This window comes from Vulpes lagopus, chromosome 22 (genome assembly GCF_018345385.1).
Source record: "Vulpes lagopus strain Blue_001 chromosome 22, ASM1834538v1, whole genome shotgun sequence".
In the NCBI taxonomy this organism is placed as follows: domain Eukaryota; kingdom Metazoa; phylum Chordata; class Mammalia; order Carnivora; family Canidae; genus Vulpes; species Vulpes lagopus.
In genome coordinates, this window is record NC_054845.1 from 6,364,136 (window position 1) to 6,384,217 (window position 20,082).

A 20,082-nucleotide genomic window follows, 5' to 3' on the forward strand; every position below is an offset into this window, starting at 1 on the left:
GAAGCTGCCGTCAGTCATGATCCCAGAGGTCCTGCAATGGAGCCCCACATCAGGCTCCCTGCTCCATGGGGGTGAGGAGGTGGGGCCTGTGGCCTGCTTCTCCCTCTCCCTACCACTCCGCCTGCTGTGTGTTCTGTCAAATAAATAAATAACATTTTATTAAAAAGAAAAAGATTTCTTGTGAGTAAATATTCACAAGAAAAAGATATGAAATCTCTGTATGGAAAAAAATGCTTCTGGTTAAACTTGTTAGGAGAACATTAACTATCAATTTCAAAATGCCACATTATAAACAAGAGGATTATGTACACTGTCCTATGCAGAGGAAACTACAACCTTTATTCTCTTCTGAAGTTCCTTCTTCTGCATTTTTTTCCAGCACAATTCCAGAAAAATCTGTAATTACCTAAAAGAATGGAGAAAAAAAGTAAATGATATAATAGAGATATATGAAAAACCTTTTCACAATTCAAAGATTTGTACAGTTCAATTCAAATAATCCTTATAACATGTAAATGGACTAAGTAGTTTAATATATATAACTGAAGTGAGGAATTGTCAATTTGTAAGAATTTCTAAAATGCAGAAATGTGTCCAAAATCTAACAGAGAAACTTAATACATGTTCCTACCTCCAAAGCTTTGTCATAATGTTTGTTAGAAATGTATAGTTCAGCTGCTATATTAACATCTTCCATGGAGACCAGGCCCTGATGTTTTGAGAAAGCTTCTTCAATTATGTTAATAGCTGAAGTAACATCATTGGCTTCATAGTAACTCCTAAAGAAACAAATGACAAAATGGATGAATATTTATTTCAGATTATAAAATTCATATTCTTGCTTACATCATCTTTTTTTTTTTTTTTGCTTACATCATCTAACTATTAACTATGATTTTCATTTTCTTAAAATTGGGGAGGAGGAAAACTTTTATCATAATCCCAGCTGATGCAGAAAAAAATGGGCAACATCAGTACAATGTCATCATGTCAAGCATCTTACTGTCCAAAAGCTATGTTGTATCATTCTAGCTCATTCCCCCATCACCCAGTTCCAAGCGCTCTTCCACCGCAGTGGGATCTACAAAGCATTCGTCTACCTGTTTCACTGTCCTGCTGCCTCCTACCCTCACTTTCCTCCTTCTCTACAGACCAACAATATAATTATACCTTTGCGCATCTCCTCACTTCTCCTGCCCTTTCCTCCCTTCTGATAAAGTCATGTGATAAACCCCAACCCTTGTTAATCCAAATACGCCTACTGTTCACCACCACCTGTCCAGCTAACCATGTTGACTAGACTCACTCTAAATTAATGACCACAAGCCTCAAGTGGGTCCACGGTGCTGATCAGCAATCTTGCTACAGCTACCTCATCCAGCACTTTTCAAACTTGAATATGCATACAAAATAACTGGGGATCTTGTAAAAAGGCATATTCTGATTCAGAAGAGCAGGGGTAGAATTGAGATTCTACATTTATGGCAGGCTCCCAGGTAATGCAAATGCTGCAGCAAGGCCCCAAGGACCTAGACAACTATTTCTCATCTCCTCTGCCTTCAACCCTTCAAAGCTCTCTGATCCTCACTCTCAGCTGACAACCTTGCTTCTTAGTTTACAAAGAGAACCAGATCATAACATCTGACATATTCCCAACACATCTTCCCACCTACACATAGTTATATCTTCTATCTTCTACAGTTAAAAGGCCAACTCCCAACTAGATCCCATTCTCTCCAACCTACTCAAGGATATCACTCAAGCAATTGTTCCTTCTCTCACAAAATCTTCAATGTGCTCAATTGTGGATTATACCATCTGAATACAAATATATTGTAATCTTTCCCAACTTAAAATTTATCTCTTACCATACAACCCATACCAATTATCTCCCCATTCCTCTACTCCCCTAGTAAATTTCTCCAAAGAGCTACCTATCCCCCAGAACTCCCACCCCATCTTCAATGTTAATAGTCTGTCCTCATTTATAAAATGATCTATCTAGACTATTTCAAATAGATGATCATCCCTCCTTCTTGAACTAAGTTACGGAGACCTGGCAATCTAATCATCCTTTTAGAACATGCCCTTGAACACTTGAAGGTAATTGTATATGCAAATTTTCGTAAGTAATCACATAGTTGATTTGGAAACAGAAAAGTATTGAAAGAAACCCCCATCTATATCTATAGTTAAGCACAATATAAAACGTAGGAAGTAAAACACTTTTTGAACCTAAACAAAAAAATACACTCTACTTCAAATATGTGCTGTCTTCTAAATTAAGATGATTAATAGGAGCATCTATATATACTTCACTCCAAACTTACTTTGCCATATCTCTAGCCAACTGCATAAAACGTTCTCCATCAGATGGAGATAAAAGGTTTAAAATACGCCTATAACCATCCATTGCCATCTTATGATCTCCCATCTGTTCATAAAGGCTTGATCGCTCCCACAGATAGCGGACATTAGTAGGCTCATATTTAAGAGCTAAAAAGAAAAAAAATAATTACAGATTTATCACAAAAAGGGGTTCATGATACCTGGGTATAACCAATCCTCTTTTCAGAAAATTTAATAAACACTCTAAACTAATTCTTCAATAGAGGTAAGTGGGTTATTCTGGAACAAATCTACTTTCACAGGAACTCTCAACTAGGTTTAATCTAAGACCAGACAAAACCTGAATCTCTATATTAATCTTCATTTGGTCACTCTAATGTAATGTTAACCTTCAAGGAACAGCTTATAACCAACAATGAGCTTAGTAGGAAATTGAGGGCACTGTTCTTCTGCCAACTTTTGTGCTGTATTAGCTCACAATACAAAGTTGCTGATAAACATGAAAGCAGAGAAACCCCAAATACTTACCTCTGGGATGCCAGAATATAAGGAAAAAATTTATTTCAGCTAACATCACCCCAGAGTAGCAAGTACAATTATTTAAAAATCTATTATGTAACATTTTATCAGACAAAATAAGAAAAATATTTTAATTACCTTTTGTGTAGCAAAAAATAGCCTGCTTAATATTGTCTTGTTCCAGAGACATTTCTGCCAATCTAACCCATTCTTCGGTGTCACTAGGATTTAAATGTGCAGCAATCAACTCAAACTGAAGAGATTTTTCCATGTCACCTTGGTCCTCATATATCATAGCAAGAGTGGAAAATGGCTCATAAGCCAGAGGAGCTATAATGAATTAAAAAACAAATTCTACTGGCTGAAGGAAGGCATGTGAAGACGCCGATCCTATTATTCAAGTTATGCATCTTTTTTTAATGTTTAAACTCTTTGCAACACAGTAGCAGAATTATACAAACTTTTAATGGAATTTAGGATAAACATCTGATTAAATTTGCTTTACACATTTAGCATTTTAGTATTACTGTCTCCGAGCAAAGTGTAATTTGATGAAAAACTCTACTCTCCACCATGTGCCCTTCATGAAAATCCCTGTTTGCTAAGACTAAACATGGCTCAATAACTCAGCAAGTTCATCCCAAAGAACATCATCACGTCAGTGTTTAATCTTCATGATCTAACGACTACAGGCATATGGGATGAAAGGACTGAGGACAGCTAAACCGCACCTAAATTGAGGATATATAAAAGTGCACAGTTTTCTGATATTTTTGAAATGAAGTTCTAAGATCACAAAGTATTAAAATCAAAGATTACTGTTAAAAAGAAATAATTATAAACTGAGATAAAGGAACAGAAAATATTGGAAAGTAGGAACCAAGCAAAATATACTCAGGAAAAATTTTGCTTAATTTTGTTTCTGATGGGGTAGAAAAGGCAGCAACCTCAAATTATTCTAATGAGTAATCTGGGAATTTTTTTTTTTTAAGTAAGCTTTAAACCCAACTTGGGGATTGCACTCATGACCCCAAGATCAAGAGTTGCATGCTCTAACCAACTGAGCTGGCCAGATGCCCCAATCCAGGAAATGTTAAGACTTTTAGGAAGGTTGGCTGGGAAGTTGGTAGAGGAGAACTCCAACCTTGCCTCATTCCATGGATGCAGCTAGATAACACTCATATCAGCATAAATAACTCAGAAAATGATCTGAAGACTGGCAGAACAAATGCCACAATTAAAAGTAGATAAGAGGGGACGCCTAGGTGGTTTAGCAGTTAAGTGTCTGCCTTCTGCTCAGGGTGTGATCCTGGAGTCCTGGGATCAAGTCCCACATAGGGCTCCCTGCATGGAGCCTGCTTCTCCCTCTGCCTGTGTCTCTGCCTGTCTCTCATAAATAAGTAAATAAAATCTTAAAAAAAAAAAAAAAAAGTAAAGAAGAAGCCACAGTGAAAAAAGTAGGAACAGTAAAGACACAGTCTGGGGGGGATCCCTGGGTGGCGCAGTGGTTTGGCGCCTGCCTTTGGCCCAGGGCGCGATCCTGGAGACCCGGGATCGAATCCCACGTCGGGCTCCCGGTGCATGGAGCCTGCTTCTCCCTCTGCCTGTGTCTCTGCCTCTCTCTCTCTCTGTGACTATCATAAAAAAAAAAAAAAAAAAAAAAAAGACACAGTCTGGGAGAGAAATGGATGGAGCTGTCCACAGTGGAAAGGAAGCTGGCAATGCAGAGAAAGTAAAGAGCCCAAATGAAAGAAAAGGACCAAACTACAGCAAGAGACCAAAGCAAAACAGATATAAGTAATATGCCCAATAGAGAATTTAAAGTAATGATCATAAGGATACTCATTGGACTTGAGAAAAGAGTGGAAGACATCAATGACACCCTTAACACAGAGAGAAAAAAAGGATCCATCACAGATCAAGAATACAATCAATGAAATTACAAATCTACTTGATGATTGAGGCGCCTGGGTGACTCAGTTGATTAAGCATCAAACTCTTGATTTCAGCTCAGGTATTGATCTCGGGGTCATGAGTTCAAGCCCAATGTTGGGCTCCATGCTGGGCATGGAGCCAACTTAAAAAAAAGAAAGAAAATACACTGGATGGAATAAGGAGCAGGCTAGATGAAGCAGAGGAACAAATTAACAACTTGGAAGACAGTACTAGAAAGTAACTAAGCTGAGCAAAGGAAAGAAAACTATGCAGACTGAGAATAGTCTTAGGGAACTCAATGACTCCAACAAGCATAATACCATGCATAATATAGGGATCTCAGGAGAAGAGAGACAAAGGGGCAGAATATTTGAGGAAATTAATAGCTGAAAACTTTCCTAATCTCGAAGAGGAAAGAGATGCCCAGATCCAGCAAGCACAGAGATCCCCCTAAAATTCAACCCAAGGAGGTTTACACCAAGACACATAGTAATTAAAACGGCAGAAAGTAGTGGTAAAGAAAAAACTTTAAAAGCAGCAAAAAAAGGGATGCCTGGATAGTTCAGTTGGTTAAGCATCCAACTCTTAATTTTGGCTCAGGTCATGATTTTGGCTCAGGTCATGAGATTGAGCTCTGCATCAGGCTCCGCACCCAGCAGGGAGTCTCTTTCCTCCTCTCTCTGGCTCTCCCCCTGTGCTCACTTGCTCTCTCTCTCTCTCTCAAATAAATAAATAAGTCTATCTTTAAAAAAAAGGGCAGCAAGAGTAAAGAAGATAGTTATATACAAGGGAAACCCTATATGGCTATCAGCAGATTTTTCAGTAGAAACTTTGCAGGCCACAAGAAAGTGTTAGGATATATCCAAAGTGCTGAAAGGGAAAAGTCTGCAGACAAGAATACTCTATCCAGTAAGGTTATGATTCAAAATAGAGGGAGAGATAAAGAGTTTCTCAAAGAAAAACTAAAGGAGTTAATTACCATTAAACCAGTCCTACAAGAATATTAACAGGGACTCTTTAAGTGGAAGGTAAATAATTAAGTGAGAGCGTAGAAAGTAAAAAAACACAAAAGTGATAAAATAAATCTGTAAAAATTAGTCAAGGGATTCATAAGAGGATGTGAAACATGACACCATATACCTAAAATGTGGTGGAGAGAGGAGTAAAGAATGGATTTCAACTTATGTGACCATCTACTTAACATAGGCTGCTATATACAGAAGATGTTATATATAAAACTATGCCCAAGGGAAAGGAGGAGAACTGAGTGGGAAAAATTAGAGAGAGAGACAAATTATAAGAGACTCCTAACTCTGGGAAACAAACAATGGGTTGTGGAAGGGGAGGTGGGCAGGAATTGGGTAACTGGGTGACGGGCACTGAGGAGGGCATTTGATGAGATGAGCACTAGCTGTTATACTATATGTTGGCAAATCGAACTTCAAGAAAAACAAATGAAAAAAAAAAAGCTCTATGCCAACACAAATCAAAAACAAGTAACAGATATACAAAAATACAAAGAGAAAGGAACCAAAGTATAGCATTAAAGAAAACCAACAAACCATGAAAGAGAACAAGAGAAGAACGGATCAGAGAAAATCTATAGAAACAACCACAAAACAAGTAACAAAATAGTTAAAAATACCTATCAGTAATTATTTTCAATGCAAATAGACTAAATGTTCTAGTCAAAAGACAAAGGATGAGAATGCATTAAAAATAAGACCCATCTATGTGTTGCCTATAAGAGACTCATTTCACACTGAAAGACACCTGCAGATTCAAAGTAAGGGGACAGAGAAACACTTATCATGCAAATGGATGTCAAAAGAAAGCCAGGGCAGCAATACTTATATAGAACAAACAGACTTTAAACAAAGACTGTGGGAGGGCACCTGAGTGGCACAGTTGGTTAAGTGTCCAACTCTTGGTTTCGGCTCAGGTTGTCATCTCGGGGTTGTAAGATCAAACCCCATATGAGGCTCCATGCTGAGTGCTGAGTGCAGAGTCTACTCAAGACTCTCCCTCTCCCTCCCCTCCCCTCCCCTCCATGCATGTTCTCTAAAATAAATTTTAAAATCTTTTTATAAATAAATAAATAAACAAACAAAACAAACACTGTGGCGCACTGATTTAGTTGGTAGAGCTTGCAACTCTTGATCTTGGGGTTGTAAGTTCAAGGCCCATGTTGGGTATGAACATTACTTTAATAAGTAAATAAATAAATAACATAACATAAAGACTTAACAGGAGACAGACTAACAAGAGACCAAGAACTATATCATAATAAAGGGCCAATCGAACAAGAGGATGTAACAATTATAAATATTCATGCACTTAACATGGGAGCACCCAAATACATAGAGCAGTTAATAACAAGCATAAAGGAAATAATAGTAATACAATAATAGTAGAGGACTTTAATTAACACTCCACTTACATCAATAGACAGATTATCCAAACAGAAAATCAACAAATAGTGGTTCTGAACGATACCCTAGGCCAGATGGATTTAAGATATATTTGCAACATTCTGTACTAAAACAGCAAAATATACATTCTTTTCAAGTGTACATAGAACATTCTCCAGAACAGATCAGATATAAGGCCACAAAACAAGCCTTAACAAATTCAAAAAAAGCAGTCATACCACGCAGCTTTTCTGACCACAATGCTATGAATACTAGAAATCAACTATAAGAAAGAATCTGGAAAGAGCATAAATAATGGAGGTCAAATAACATGCTACCAAACAATGAATGGATCAATCAAGAAATCAAAGAAGAAATAAAAAGCTACATGGAAACAAATGAAAATAAAAAACAGTGCTCCAAAATCTTTGGGATGCAGCCAAAGTGATTCATTCTAAGAGGGAATTTTATAGCAATATAGGCTAACCTCAAGAAGCAAAAAAAAAAATCTTAAATAAACAACCTAACCTTATACCTAAAGGAGTTAAAAAAAAAAAAAAAGAACAAATAAAACCCAAACCCAACAGAAGGAAGGAAATAATAAATAATAAAGATTAGAGCAGAGGGGTGCCTGGCTGGCTCAGTGGGTAGAGCATGTGATTCTTGATCTCAGGGTGTGAGTTCAAGCCCCACAGTGGGTACAGGGATTATCTAACAATAAAATCTTAAAAAAAAAAAAAGATTGAACAGAAATAAATGATATAGAAACTAAAAAAAAACAATGTAACAGATCAATGAAACCAGGAGCTAGTTCTTTGAAAAGATCAACAAAAATGATAAACCTTAGCAAGACTCATTAAAAAAAAAAAAAGATGCAAATAAATAAAATCATAAATAAAAGAGGAGAAATAACAACCATCACCACAGAAATACAAACAATTGTAATAGAATATTATGAAAACCTAAACGCCAACAAATTGGACAACTTAGAAGAAACGGATAAATTCCTAGAAGCATAAAACCTACCAAAACTGAAGCAGGAAAAAATAGAAAATTTGAACAAACCAATTAGCCGCAATGAAATGGAAGCAATAACCAAAAAACTAAAAAACAAAAGTCCAGGACTACATAACTTCACAGGCAAATTCTACTAAACATTTAAAGAGTTAATTTCCAATCTTTTCAAACCATTCCAAAACATACAAAAGAAAGGAAAACTTCCAAATTCACTCTATGAGGTCAATATCACCCTAATACCAAAACCAAATAAAGACACTACAAAAAAAGAGTACAAGCTTATATCTCTCATGAATGTGTATGCAAAAATCCTCAACAACATATTAGCAAAACAAATCCAACAATATATTAAAAAAATCATATGCTGTGATAAGTGGGATTATTCCCAAGATGTAAGGATGGTTCAATATTTGCAAAACAACCAAAACAACCATCAATAAGATAAAGGATGAAATAAATGCAGAAAAAGCATCTGACAAAGTACATCAACTCCTGACAAAAAACCCTCTGCAAAGTAAGTCTAGAGAGCACATATCTCAACATAATAAAGGCCTTATATGAAAAACCCACAGCCAACACCATACTCAATGGTGAAAAACTGAGAACTTTCCCCTTAAGGTCAGGAATAAGACAACGATGTCCACTCTCGTCACTTTTATTCAACATAGTACTAGAAGTCCTAGCCACAGCAATTAGACAACATAATGAAAACGTACCCAAAATTGGTAAGGAAGAAGTAAAATTATTATTTGCAAGTGACGTGATACTGTATTTAGAAAACCCTAAAGACTCCACCAAAAACTAGTAGAATGGATAAATGAGTTCAGTAAAGTCACAGGATACAAACTGACATATAGCAATCTTTCGCACTCCTATATACTACTAAAGAAGCAGCAGAAAGTGAAATTAAGAAAACCATCCAAGAGCCACATGGCTGGCTTTGTCAGTAAAGCATGTGGCTCAGGATCTCAGAGTCATGAGTTTAAGCCTGATGCTGAGTGCAGACTTACTTTAAAAAAAAAAAAAAAAAGGTAAAAATAAAACAAAAGAATCCCATTTACAACTGCACGGAAAACAATAAAATATCTAGGAATAAACTTAACCAAAAAGGTGAAAGACCTGTACTCTGACAACCTAAAACAATGATGAAAGAAATTCAAGACATTACAAAGAAAGGAAAAGACATTCCATGCTCATGGATTGGAAGAACAAATGTCTATGCTACCTAAAGCAAACTACATATTTAATGCAAACCCTATCAGAATAGCAACAGCGTTTTTTTATAGAACTAGAACAAACAATCCTAAAATTTGTATGGAACCATTAAAGTCCCCAAATACCCAAAGTAATACTGAAAAAAGAAAAATAAAACTGGAGGTATCACAATTCCAGATTTCAAGTTATACTACAAGCAGTAGTAATTTAAAAACTATGGCAGTGCCATAAAAATAGACACACAGATCAATGGAATGGAATAGAAAACCCAGAAATAAACATACAATTATATGGGCAATTAATTTTCAACAAAGGAGGAATGAATATACAATGGGAAAAGGATAGTCTCTTCGAAAAACGGTATTGGGAAAACCGGACAGCTACAAGTAAAATAAAGAAACTGGATCGCTTTCTTCACCATGCACAAAAAAGGGATTAAAGATCTAAATGTGAGACCTGAAACCATAAAAATCCTTGAAGAGAGCACAGACAGTAATGTCTCTGACATCGGCTGTTAACAATATTTTTCTAGATATGTCTCCTGAGGCAAGAAAAATAAAAACAAAAACAAACTATTGGGACTACATGAAAATAAAAAGTTTCCGCACAGTAAAGGAAACAATCAACAGAACTAAAAGGCAACCTAGTGAAGAAAAGATATCTGCAAATGACATATCCAGTAAAGGATTAGTATCCAAAACATATACAGAACTGATACAATTCAATACCCCCAAAACCAAATCATCTAATTAAAAAATGGGCATAAGACATGAATAGACATTTCTCCAAAGAAGACACCCAGATGGCCAGAGACAAAAAGGATGGAAAGCAAAACAGGTATCATTTCACACCTGTCAGAATGGCTAAAATCTAAACCACAAGAAACAAGTGTTGAGAATGTGGAGAAAAGGAACCCTCATGCACTGTTGATGGGTATGCTTACTGGTGCAGCCACTGGAGAAGACAGTATGGAGGTTCCTTAAAAAATTAAAAATTAAAAAAAAAAATCAAAAATAGAACTACGCTACGACCTAGTAATTGTACTACTGAGTATTTACCCAAAAAATACAAAAACGCTATTTTAAAGGGATATGTGCACCTTGACGTTTATAGCAGCATTATTATAATACCCAAACTATGGAACTAACCTAAGTGTCCATTGATAGATGAATGGATAAAGGTGTGTGTGTATGTGTGTGTGCATGCGTGTATATATATGTACAATGCATGTATATATGCACAGCTATATATACACAACTACATGTATACACATTGTGTATACGCACACACAATGAAATACAACTCAGCCATAAAAAAGAATGAAATCTCGCCATCTGCAACAACATGGATAAAATGAGAGTATAATGCTAAGCAAAATAAATCAGAAAGACAAACGCCATTACGTTTCATTCATTCATATGTGGAATTAAAAAAAACAAAACAAATGAGGAAGAAAAAAAAGAGAGAGAGAGACAAACCAAGAAACAGACTCTTAACTATAGAGACCAATCTGATGTTTACCAGAGGGGAGGTGGGTAGAGGGATGGAGGAAATAGGGGACGAGGATTAAAGTATACATTTAGCATGATGAAAAAATTAAAATGAACGAAGAAGAAAAAGACTTCTAAAAGGACCCTCATCCAGATTAAAGGAAATGCTGAAACAATGAAAAGATAAGAGCTCACTGTGTTGCAACTACCCAAGCCGCCATGCAGGGCATCAACACATCAGGAAACCAATATAATAAATATGATTAGTCAAAAAGTCACTTCTGAAGATATCCTTCAATATACCCAAGATTTGCAGTTTAAAGAAAGATGATAAGTATAAATTGTATCTTTTACCAAAAAGTAGATTAAAATAATACAGCTCTGCCTAATCTGGAAAGTGAAGGAAAAAAAAGAACACTTTTTAAGTGGTTTTAACGTGTGCTTGCCATACTTAAGACTAACACTTCCAAAGCCTAAAACCCAAGATGAAACACTGAAAAACAAATACAGAAAAGAAGCCTGGAAGAATTCAATAAATATTAATGATATTTCACTGAGTCATAGTTGGATTTTCATTTTCCTGGTAATGACTTCTACTCAATGTGGAAAGTGGCATATCACTACCAGAACAATCACCTCCAACCTTCTAAATATATTTTCCAAAGAGTATGGTGAAGTGTTTGCCCATTTGTCTTAAAAGTCACACTATTAAATTGCTATTAACCATAATCCCCACAAAAAACACCTTGTCTTATGATTTCCATGCACATCAATATTGCCTCTTCACGTTCTCCTCGAGCAAAGCGAATGTTGGCTTCACCCATGAGGCCCCTCAGAGCTCTGGGAAGTTTACTTCGAGGCCTTTTCTCCTGCAGAGAAAAAAGATGACATTTAGCTAAAATATGGTAATATCTGAGATTTCAATTCCAACCAAATTAGTAAATGCAGAAGATAAGGAAAATGCAATTTCCCTCTAAAACTTCTCAAAATTCTAAACAGACACCTAAGGGTAACTACAATTCTGACTCATTAATATTAAAGTCTATATTTCAGGAAAAAGTCTAAAATTACTTTCAGGAAAGAAAAAAAAGTTATTCTACAATATTCTCCAAAAAGGAATACCTCAGGAAACTAAAATGAAAAACAAACTTCCGGGGATCCCTGGGTGGCGCAGCAGTTTGGCGCCTGCCTTTGGCCCGGGGCGCGATCCTGGAGACCCAGGATCGAATCCCATATCAGGCTCCCGCTGCATGGAGCCTGCTTCTTCCTCCGCCTGCGTCTCTGCCTTTCTCTCTCTCTGTGACTATCATAAATAAATAAAAAAAGTTTAAAAAAAAAAAAAAGAAAGAAAGAAAAACAAACTTCCTACAGTAGAAAGTTCAAAGCACAGTAAAATATATGAAGAAAGCAAAAATCAAAGTGGCCAGAAATCAATAATTACTAATTAGAACAAATGTAAAACCTGATGTTGCAAAATCGATTTATGTGCCAAGAAACTTCTTATAATTTAACTTTCTGAAGATCCTCCTCCCTCTAAATTTATCTACTCAGGATACACTTGGTTAAATTGGGGCACTTGGGTGGCTAGGTCAGTCAAGTGTCTGACTCTTGCTTTCAGCTCAGATCAGGATCTCAGGGTCATGAGATGGGCCCACCCTCAGCAGCGGGGAGTTTTCTTGAGGTCTCCTCCCTCCCCTCTCCCCACCTGCCTCATGCATGCTCTCTCTCACTTGCTCTCCCTCTCAGATACATAAATCTTAAAAAAAAAAAAAAGTACATTTTGACACATGCATAATTAAGGTTTTGCGTTTTTAAAAATATCTAAGATGAAACTTACGAAACCAGTAATAGTTGTCTCATATTTCTTTTCTCATAGTTTGAATTCTTTCCAAATATATGTATAACTTTTCAATTACTATGTCACAGTTTTACATTCCATTTATAAATACTAAAATAAGTTTTTACTTTCATCATTTTCTTGGTTTCACGATTGAGAACCATCTCCAGTACAAACACATCGCCTGCAGTGGGCTGCTCAGGTGTTTCTTCTTCCTCCTCCTCCTCTTCTTCCTCTTCTTCCTCATCATCTTCATTCTCTCCAAGCATGGAAGCAAAGACCTTGTGAACTGACTTACTGACTCCATCTGACATTTCTCCTGAAGAAAGACACATTGAGAATGTTGGATAATTGGGATCGTAAGTATGTTCAAGGAAGGATAAAATTTTTTAAAAACCCACATATTCTGAGCAACAAATAAGTAATCATTCTCACGGAATCAATAACAACTATCTTTAAGAATTCTGAACATCCAAAATAAGTATAAAAAGAAATGTGTAGGGCGCCTGGGTGGCTCAGTGGTTGGGCATCTACTTTTGGTCCAGGGTGTGATGCTGGAGTCCCAGGATCGAGTCCCACATCGGGCTCCCGGCATGGAGCCTGCTTCTCCCTCTGCCTGTGTCTCTGCCTCTCTGTGTCTCTGATGAATAAATAAAATTCTTTAAAAAAAAAAAAAAAAGAAATGTGTAAAATATAATATTGCCAATTAGTAAAACTTATTCCAGGAACTGAAAAAAAGCAGAAAAATCATGATTATCTTGATAAGAACCATTTGATAAAATCCAATACTCATTCCTAATAAAAACTCTTAGTCAAATAGAAACAGAAGGGAATATCTTTAATTTGATAAACAGTATCTACAAAAAACTTCCCACAAACACAGTTAATGGTGAATTATTCAGCTGCTGGGAATGAGACAAGGCTGTTATCACCACTCCTTTCAACATTTTGCTGGAGGTCCTAGATAATGTAAAAGAGAAAAGGTATAAAGATGGAAAGGAAGAAATAAAACTCTCATTATTCACAAAGGATGTGATCGTATATGAAGAAGATCCAAAAGCATGTAAATTGCCAGAATGCATAAACTGAGCAAAGTTCCTGGACTCAAGGTCAATAAACAAAAATTGTAGTTTTCTATCCGCAATAATGAACTGAAAATGAAATTAAAAGCAAGACTCAATTAATCCCCCCTTCAGGGAGGGCCCGATGGCCACTTCTTGGGGGCAGTTCCCAGTATCCCTGTTAACTTGTCATGGGTAAACGGATACTATGAACTATTACCAGTATTCTGATCACGAGGGAGGCATATCAGTCGCTGAAAATTAATCAATCTGCATACTAGTTCATCAGTTAGACTCTGATGGCTTTCGTTAGCTTGGGAGGAACCAAATCTAGTATCTGGACATGCAGAGCTGAGGACTGGATCCCAGAATGAGGCGCAAACCAAGACACCAACACTGTGGGTGAGGACCCATCTGCGCAGCCAAAAGGACTTCCACTCTGGCCTATCTCCTGTAACTAAAGCAGCAGTCTGGAAGCCACTTTGTGTAAACATACAAGCCATTAATTACAATTTGGTGGGGTACCCTCTGGAGGTGATTAATTAGTAACTAAAAGGGCCAATTTAAGAAACAATGATTCTAAAATGGCTCCCAATGCCGATATCAATCTGAAACGCTTTTCCACGGGGGCACCTGTGCTGCTCAGCCAGGTAAGCCACTGACTCTTGATTTCGGCTCAGGTAATCATTTCACGGTCCTGCAACCTGGCTGAGCGTGGCTCACACTCTGTGGAGAGTCTGCCTGACGATTCTCTCCCTTTGCCCCTTCTCCCAGTCCCACATAGGCATGCTCTCTCTAAAATAAATAAATCTGGGGGTTCCCTGGGTGGCTCAGCAGTTTAGCGCCTGCCTTGGCCCAGGGCGTGGTCCTGGGGTTCTGGGATGGAGTCCCACGCCGGGCTCCCTGCACGGAGCCTGCTCCTCCCTCTGCCTGTGTCTCTGTGCCTCTCTCTATCATGAATAAATAAATAAATCTTTAAAAAATAATAATGAGGGGATCCCTGGGTGGCGCAGCGGTTTGGCGCCTGCCTTTGGCCCAGGGCGCGATCCTGGAGACCTGGGATCGAATCCCACGTCAGGCTCCTGGTGCATGGAGCCTGCTTCTTCCTCTGCCTATGTCTCTGCCTCTCTCTCTCTGTGACTATCATAAATAAATAAAAATTTAAAAAAATAATAAAAAATAAAAATAAAATAAAAAATAATAATGAAATAAAAATAAACATATAAATCTTGGGGATCCCTGTGTGCCTCCGTGGTTAAGCATCTGCCTTCTGCCCAGGGTGTGATCCTAGAGACCCAGGATCGAGTCCCACGTCAGGCTCCCTGCATGGAGCCTGCTTCTCCCTCTGCCTGTCTCTCTGCACCCCTCTCTCTCTGTGTCTCTCATGAATAAATAAATAAAATCTCTAAAAAACAAATAAATAAATAAATCTTAAAAAAAAAACAAAGAAACACTTTTCCAAAAAATAACCATCACCATATTCAATACCTCAACAAATATTCATTGAGCACCTGTTACACGATGCACTACGCTCCTGAGACACCAGGTAAATAACAGAATAGCACTGCAATGGAAAAAAAATAAAACTTTCGTTATTAGGTACTCTTAATATTTAATGGAGGTGGTCAATCATTTCAACATACCTTCGTTGACATCTTTGTCCCGAGATTTGGAGGAGTCGATGCCAGAAGAGGATGGAACTTCAGAGTCATTTGCATTTTCTTCAGATGATAACTTTCCTTTTTCCTGAAGACTCTGTGATCGAAAAGTCAACGACATCAAAAACACACCATAGATTCAGTTCCCAGCAGCTGGGAGTAAGGCACCTGCCTCATCTTCCATGACCACAGAGCCTGAGCTCCGCACACACATACAGAATGTGGAATCCAAACCTGAAGAGCCACAGCATTTCAGAGAACTCTGATCCCCTGACTGCCTGTCCAGATCACTTGCAAAAAAAAAAAAAAATCATTTCAAATACCTTTTGGATTTCATGAATCTACATATCCTATCCCAGCTTCTTAAATGAAAAGAGCTGGGTCGTTATTAGCCGCATGAATGAGGGAAGCACCTGCCTGTTAATCAAAAATGGCGCGATTATTGTAATTTTTCCCTGAACCTCCTGTAAGCAGAGAAGATACGGGAAGTTCCGATGTTCTAAAGTATGAAAAGTGATGTGCATGGGGATGCCACCACCCCCCACCTCACACACACACACCGGGCGACGCCTCAACCCGGGAGCTCCGACACCCGGCGGGGAGGGAACCCAGACTAAGGAAGAGGCGGCACGTGTGCTCCACCAGGTGCTCCACCAGGTGCTCCGCACAACGCCAAGCTGCTGGGGAGCAAAGCTCGCCCTGAATCAGCAAATGGGGGGGAGGGGAGGGCTGGGGAGACAGAAGAGGCCGCCACCGAGGCAAGCTGGGGGTGGGGGAGACAGAAGAGGCTGCCAGAGGTTGGGGGGATGGAGTGCGGCGGGGGAGACAGGAGAGGCCGCCACTGAGGCAAGCCCTGGGGGGGTGGGGTAGAGGCTGCCACTGAGGCAAGCGGTGGGGGGGGGGGAGACAGGAGAGGCCGCCAGAGAGGCAAGGGGGGGACAGGAGAGGCCACCACAGAGGCAAGGGGGGACAGGAGAGGCCACCACAGAGGCAAGCGGGTGGGGGGACAGGAGAGGGCCGCCACAGAGGCAAGGGGGGGGGACAGGAGAGGCTGCCACTGAGGCAAGGGGGGGGACAGGAGAGGCCGCCACAGAGGCAAGCGGGTGGGGGGACAGGAGAGGCCACCACTGAGGCAAGGGGGGGACAGGAGAGGCCATCACAGAGGCAAGCGGGGGGGGGGGGGGGGGGGGGCGGGGGCGGGGAGACAGGAGAGGCCGCCACAGAGGCAAGGGGGGGGCAGGAGAGGCCGCCACTGAGGCAAGGGGGGGACAGGAGAGGCCACCACAGAGGCAAGGGCGGGGGGACAGGAGAGGCCATCACAGAGGCAAGCGGGGGGGGGGGGACAGGAGAGGCCATCACAGAGGCAAGGGGGGGGACAGGAGAGGCCACCACAGAGGCAAGCGGGGGGGGGGGGGGGGGGGCGGGGAGACAGGAGAGGCCACCACAGAGGCAAGGGGGGGGCAGGAGAGGCCGCCACTGAGGCAAGGGGGGGACAGGAGAGGCCACCACAGAGGCAAGGGCGGGGGGACAGGAGAGGCCATCACAGAGGCAAGCGGGGGGGGGGGACAGGAGAGGCCATCACAGAGGCAAGGGGGGGACAGGAGAGGCCGCCACTGAGGCAAGGGGGGGGACAGGAGAGGCCGCCACAGAGGCAAGGGGGGGGGACAGGAGAGGCCGCCACAGAGGCAAGGGGGGGGCAGGAGAGGCCGCCACTGAGGCAAGGGGGGGACAGGAGAGGCCACCACAGAGGCAAGGGCGGGGGGACAGGAGAGGCCATCACAGAGGCAAGCGGGGGGGGGGGACAGGAGAGGCCATCACAGAGGCAAGGGGGGGGACAGGAGAGGCCACCACAGAGGCAAGCGGGGGGGGGGCGGGGAGACAGGAGAGGCCGCCACAGAGGCAAGGGGGGGGCAGGAGAGGCCGCCACTGAGGCAAGGGGGGGACAGGAGAGGCCACCACAGAGGCAAGGGCGGGGGGACAGGAGAGGCCATCACAGAGGCAAGCGGGGGGGGGGACAGGAGAGGCCATCACAGAGGCAAGGGGGGGACAGGAGAGGCCGCCACTGAGGCAAGGGGGGGGACAGGAGAGGCCGCCACAGAGGCAAGCGGGGGGGGTGACAGGAGAGGCCGCCACAGAGGCAAGGGGGGGACAGGAGAGGCCGCCAGAGGCAAGCGGGAGGGGGAAGCTCAGCCCAAGAATGAGAGCGGAGAGCCCGGGGTGCGGGGAAGGGGGATGGGCTGCAGGGCGCCGCCCCCCCCCCCCGCATCTCGGGGTTCGCGCGACAGGACGCCGGGAGCACCCGGGCCGGGCAGCGCCTCACTTTCTTCTCGCGGGTTTTTCTCTCTTCTCTCCGCCTTTCGAACTCCTCAAAGGAAATCTTCCCTTCCAGGTAGTCGATGAGCTCCGGGCTGAACCCCGACATGGCGGCGGCGGCGGCGGGGGAGCCGGGGAACGGGGGGAGCCTGGGGAGCCGCGGCCCAGGACGCCGCCGGAAGTACGCGGTCGCGGCCCGTCCCCGGACGCCCAGAGCAGCGCCCCGGCGTCCTCCTGGGAAAGCGGCCCGGCCGGCGCCGCAGCCGCTGCGCTCGGGTTCCGCCGGGGCGTTGGGCCGCTCCCTCCGGTGGCGCAGGCGGCACCCGCCGACCCGACCCCGGCCCGGGGATGATCGGGGAGGTGACAGCGAGGACCACAACAAACAAACAGAACGCGAGAGAAAGAAAGACAAAGTGCTTCACAGAAATTGTCCTTAACCTAGGTCGTTCCCCTCAATTCTTCATTAGGGTTCTCACTCTCCATCCGTCGCCTTTTCTGAATGTCTGTTCTTTCATTTGCCGAACTGATTATTTTCTTAACTTAACCCGCCTGCAGTGCCACGTGCATGTTGCCCTTTCCATTTTTCTGCCACAGCAAATGGAAATAAAGCCCCCCCCCACACACACACACCTGGGCCCTAAACCTCCTCTCCTCCACCCTGGCACCATCACTAGGCCTTCCCGTCTTCCCACGTCCTCAGACTCTCCTTTCCCTTGGGGCGCCTTCTCCGACCGCAAATAAGTCTATCAGGACGTCATGTTCCACCCGTGAGTCTCTCTTCTTCACAGTCAGGGTTTGAGAAAGGATCAGAAGCCTGATGGGCCTACCTCCCACCCTTGCACACTCACTCTAGGCCATGGACCGCCTTCTGCATATTACATACAGAGCTCAAAATAACCCTTAAAAATGGATGCTGCTATTCTTAATGCCAATGTCTAAATCTAACAAGTAACAGTTCACCAGGATGTGAACCCTGGTCTATGTGACCCCAAATCTCATGCATGGAATTAGTACGGCATATGGCCTCCCCTCAGTGGAACTCTTCTTCACCTCCTGCACACTTGTCCGTCTGTATTGTATCTTATATTCTAACTATTTCTCTGATGATGGTTCCTCCGCTGACCTAGTCTAGAGACACTCTCTGTCAACATCTTGAAAGCAGTACCACCTGATGCATCTGTGAACTCTAGTACTCCGTGCTCAGAACACATTTATGAATGAAGTCGGATGGAACTGAAAGTGCATTGGAAATGGGCAAGAGTGTTGAGCTGTGGGGGGAATGCATCTTGACATACAGCCTTTAGGGTTAAAGACAAGTTACAAGGAGCCTATCACTTTGTTACAATTGAGACAACCAGCAGTAGGATGGTAGAATGAAAGCTCCGACCCCAAGAGTTCCAGGTGAGAGAAAGATACCTCACAGCTAGAAGGCATGCCCTTTCTCATGATGAAGAATCCTCAGGACTCTCCCTGGGTAGAAAGTATGGAGGCCAGCAGGGTAGGTTGGATTAAAGTCCTCGGCAGAAATAATTTCTAGGGAAATTCTCCCCTGCATTTCCCAGGCAGTCAGGGAACTGTATCTAAAAAGAAGTCAAGAGTCTGATCCTAATTTTCCTAGGGGAAGAGAAGGGAATCAAGGGCAGGAAAGCTGGTCATTTCATAAGAACTCTCTCCTCTGACCCAGGTGACTTAGACCAACTTGTTTCATTATTAACTGACTGGAATGTGGAATGACAATTGTGAAGCTATAGATTCAGGTTGGGGAGAATAGAGAACAAGGAGCAGGAGGTGGGAGGATGGTTTTTACGCCTTTGATAAAGAGACAACAGACCCAAAATGGAGTCACTTGTGTTGAACCCACATCCAAGAACCAAGACTCACTACCTGACATAGTTACAGCTTCAACATCTGTCAGCAGTGGCATCTTAAGCTGGTCATTCTGGAATTACCTGGTCAGCACTAGTGAGGTAAGAGACCTCACTGCATGACAGACCCCTGTGGTCCCCTGAAGACAGGTAACCTGGCCACAAACAATCCACTCTCTGCTGGTAACTTCCTCGTCCCACCTTCTCTAGCTACAAGTCTCTCATTTTGTACAGCTCTTTGGAGCTTCTTTCTATTTGTTAAATGATGCCCAATTCATGGTTCATCGAATAAAGAGCTTTAAAATTTACTTTAAAGGGTACCTGCGCAGCTCAGTTGCTTAAGTGTCTGCCTTCTGCTCAGGTCATGATCCCAGGATCCTGGGATCAAGTCCCACATCAGGCCCCCTGCTCA

General features: G+C 42.0%; 1 protein-coding gene across 1 annotated transcript in view; it reads right to left on the reverse strand.

Annotated features, from left to right (window-relative positions):
* GTF3C3 (general transcription factor IIIC subunit 3) overlaps nucleotides 1–17,995 on the reverse strand; it is a 37,457-nt gene extending 19,462 nt beyond the window's left edge. The window contains exons 1-8 of the mRNA XM_041737420.1: nucleotides 17,813–17,995; nucleotides 15,478–15,589; nucleotides 12,902–13,092; nucleotides 11,682–11,805; nucleotides 3,007–3,198; nucleotides 2,331–2,496; nucleotides 632–779; nucleotides 337–406 (exon numbers count right to left, since the gene is read on the reverse strand). Coding sequence (XP_041593354.1) covers nucleotides 337–406; nucleotides 632–779; nucleotides 2,331–2,496; nucleotides 3,007–3,198; nucleotides 11,682–11,805; nucleotides 12,902–13,092; nucleotides 15,478–15,589; nucleotides 17,813–17,914 — 1,105 coding nt within the window. The 5' untranslated portion in view covers nucleotides 17,915–17,995. The remainder of the gene's footprint in view (nucleotides 1–336; nucleotides 407–631; nucleotides 780–2,330; nucleotides 2,497–3,006; nucleotides 3,199–11,681; nucleotides 11,806–12,901; nucleotides 13,093–15,477; nucleotides 15,590–17,812) is intronic.
* Between the last annotated feature and the right edge of the window lie 2,087 nt (nucleotides 17,996–20,082).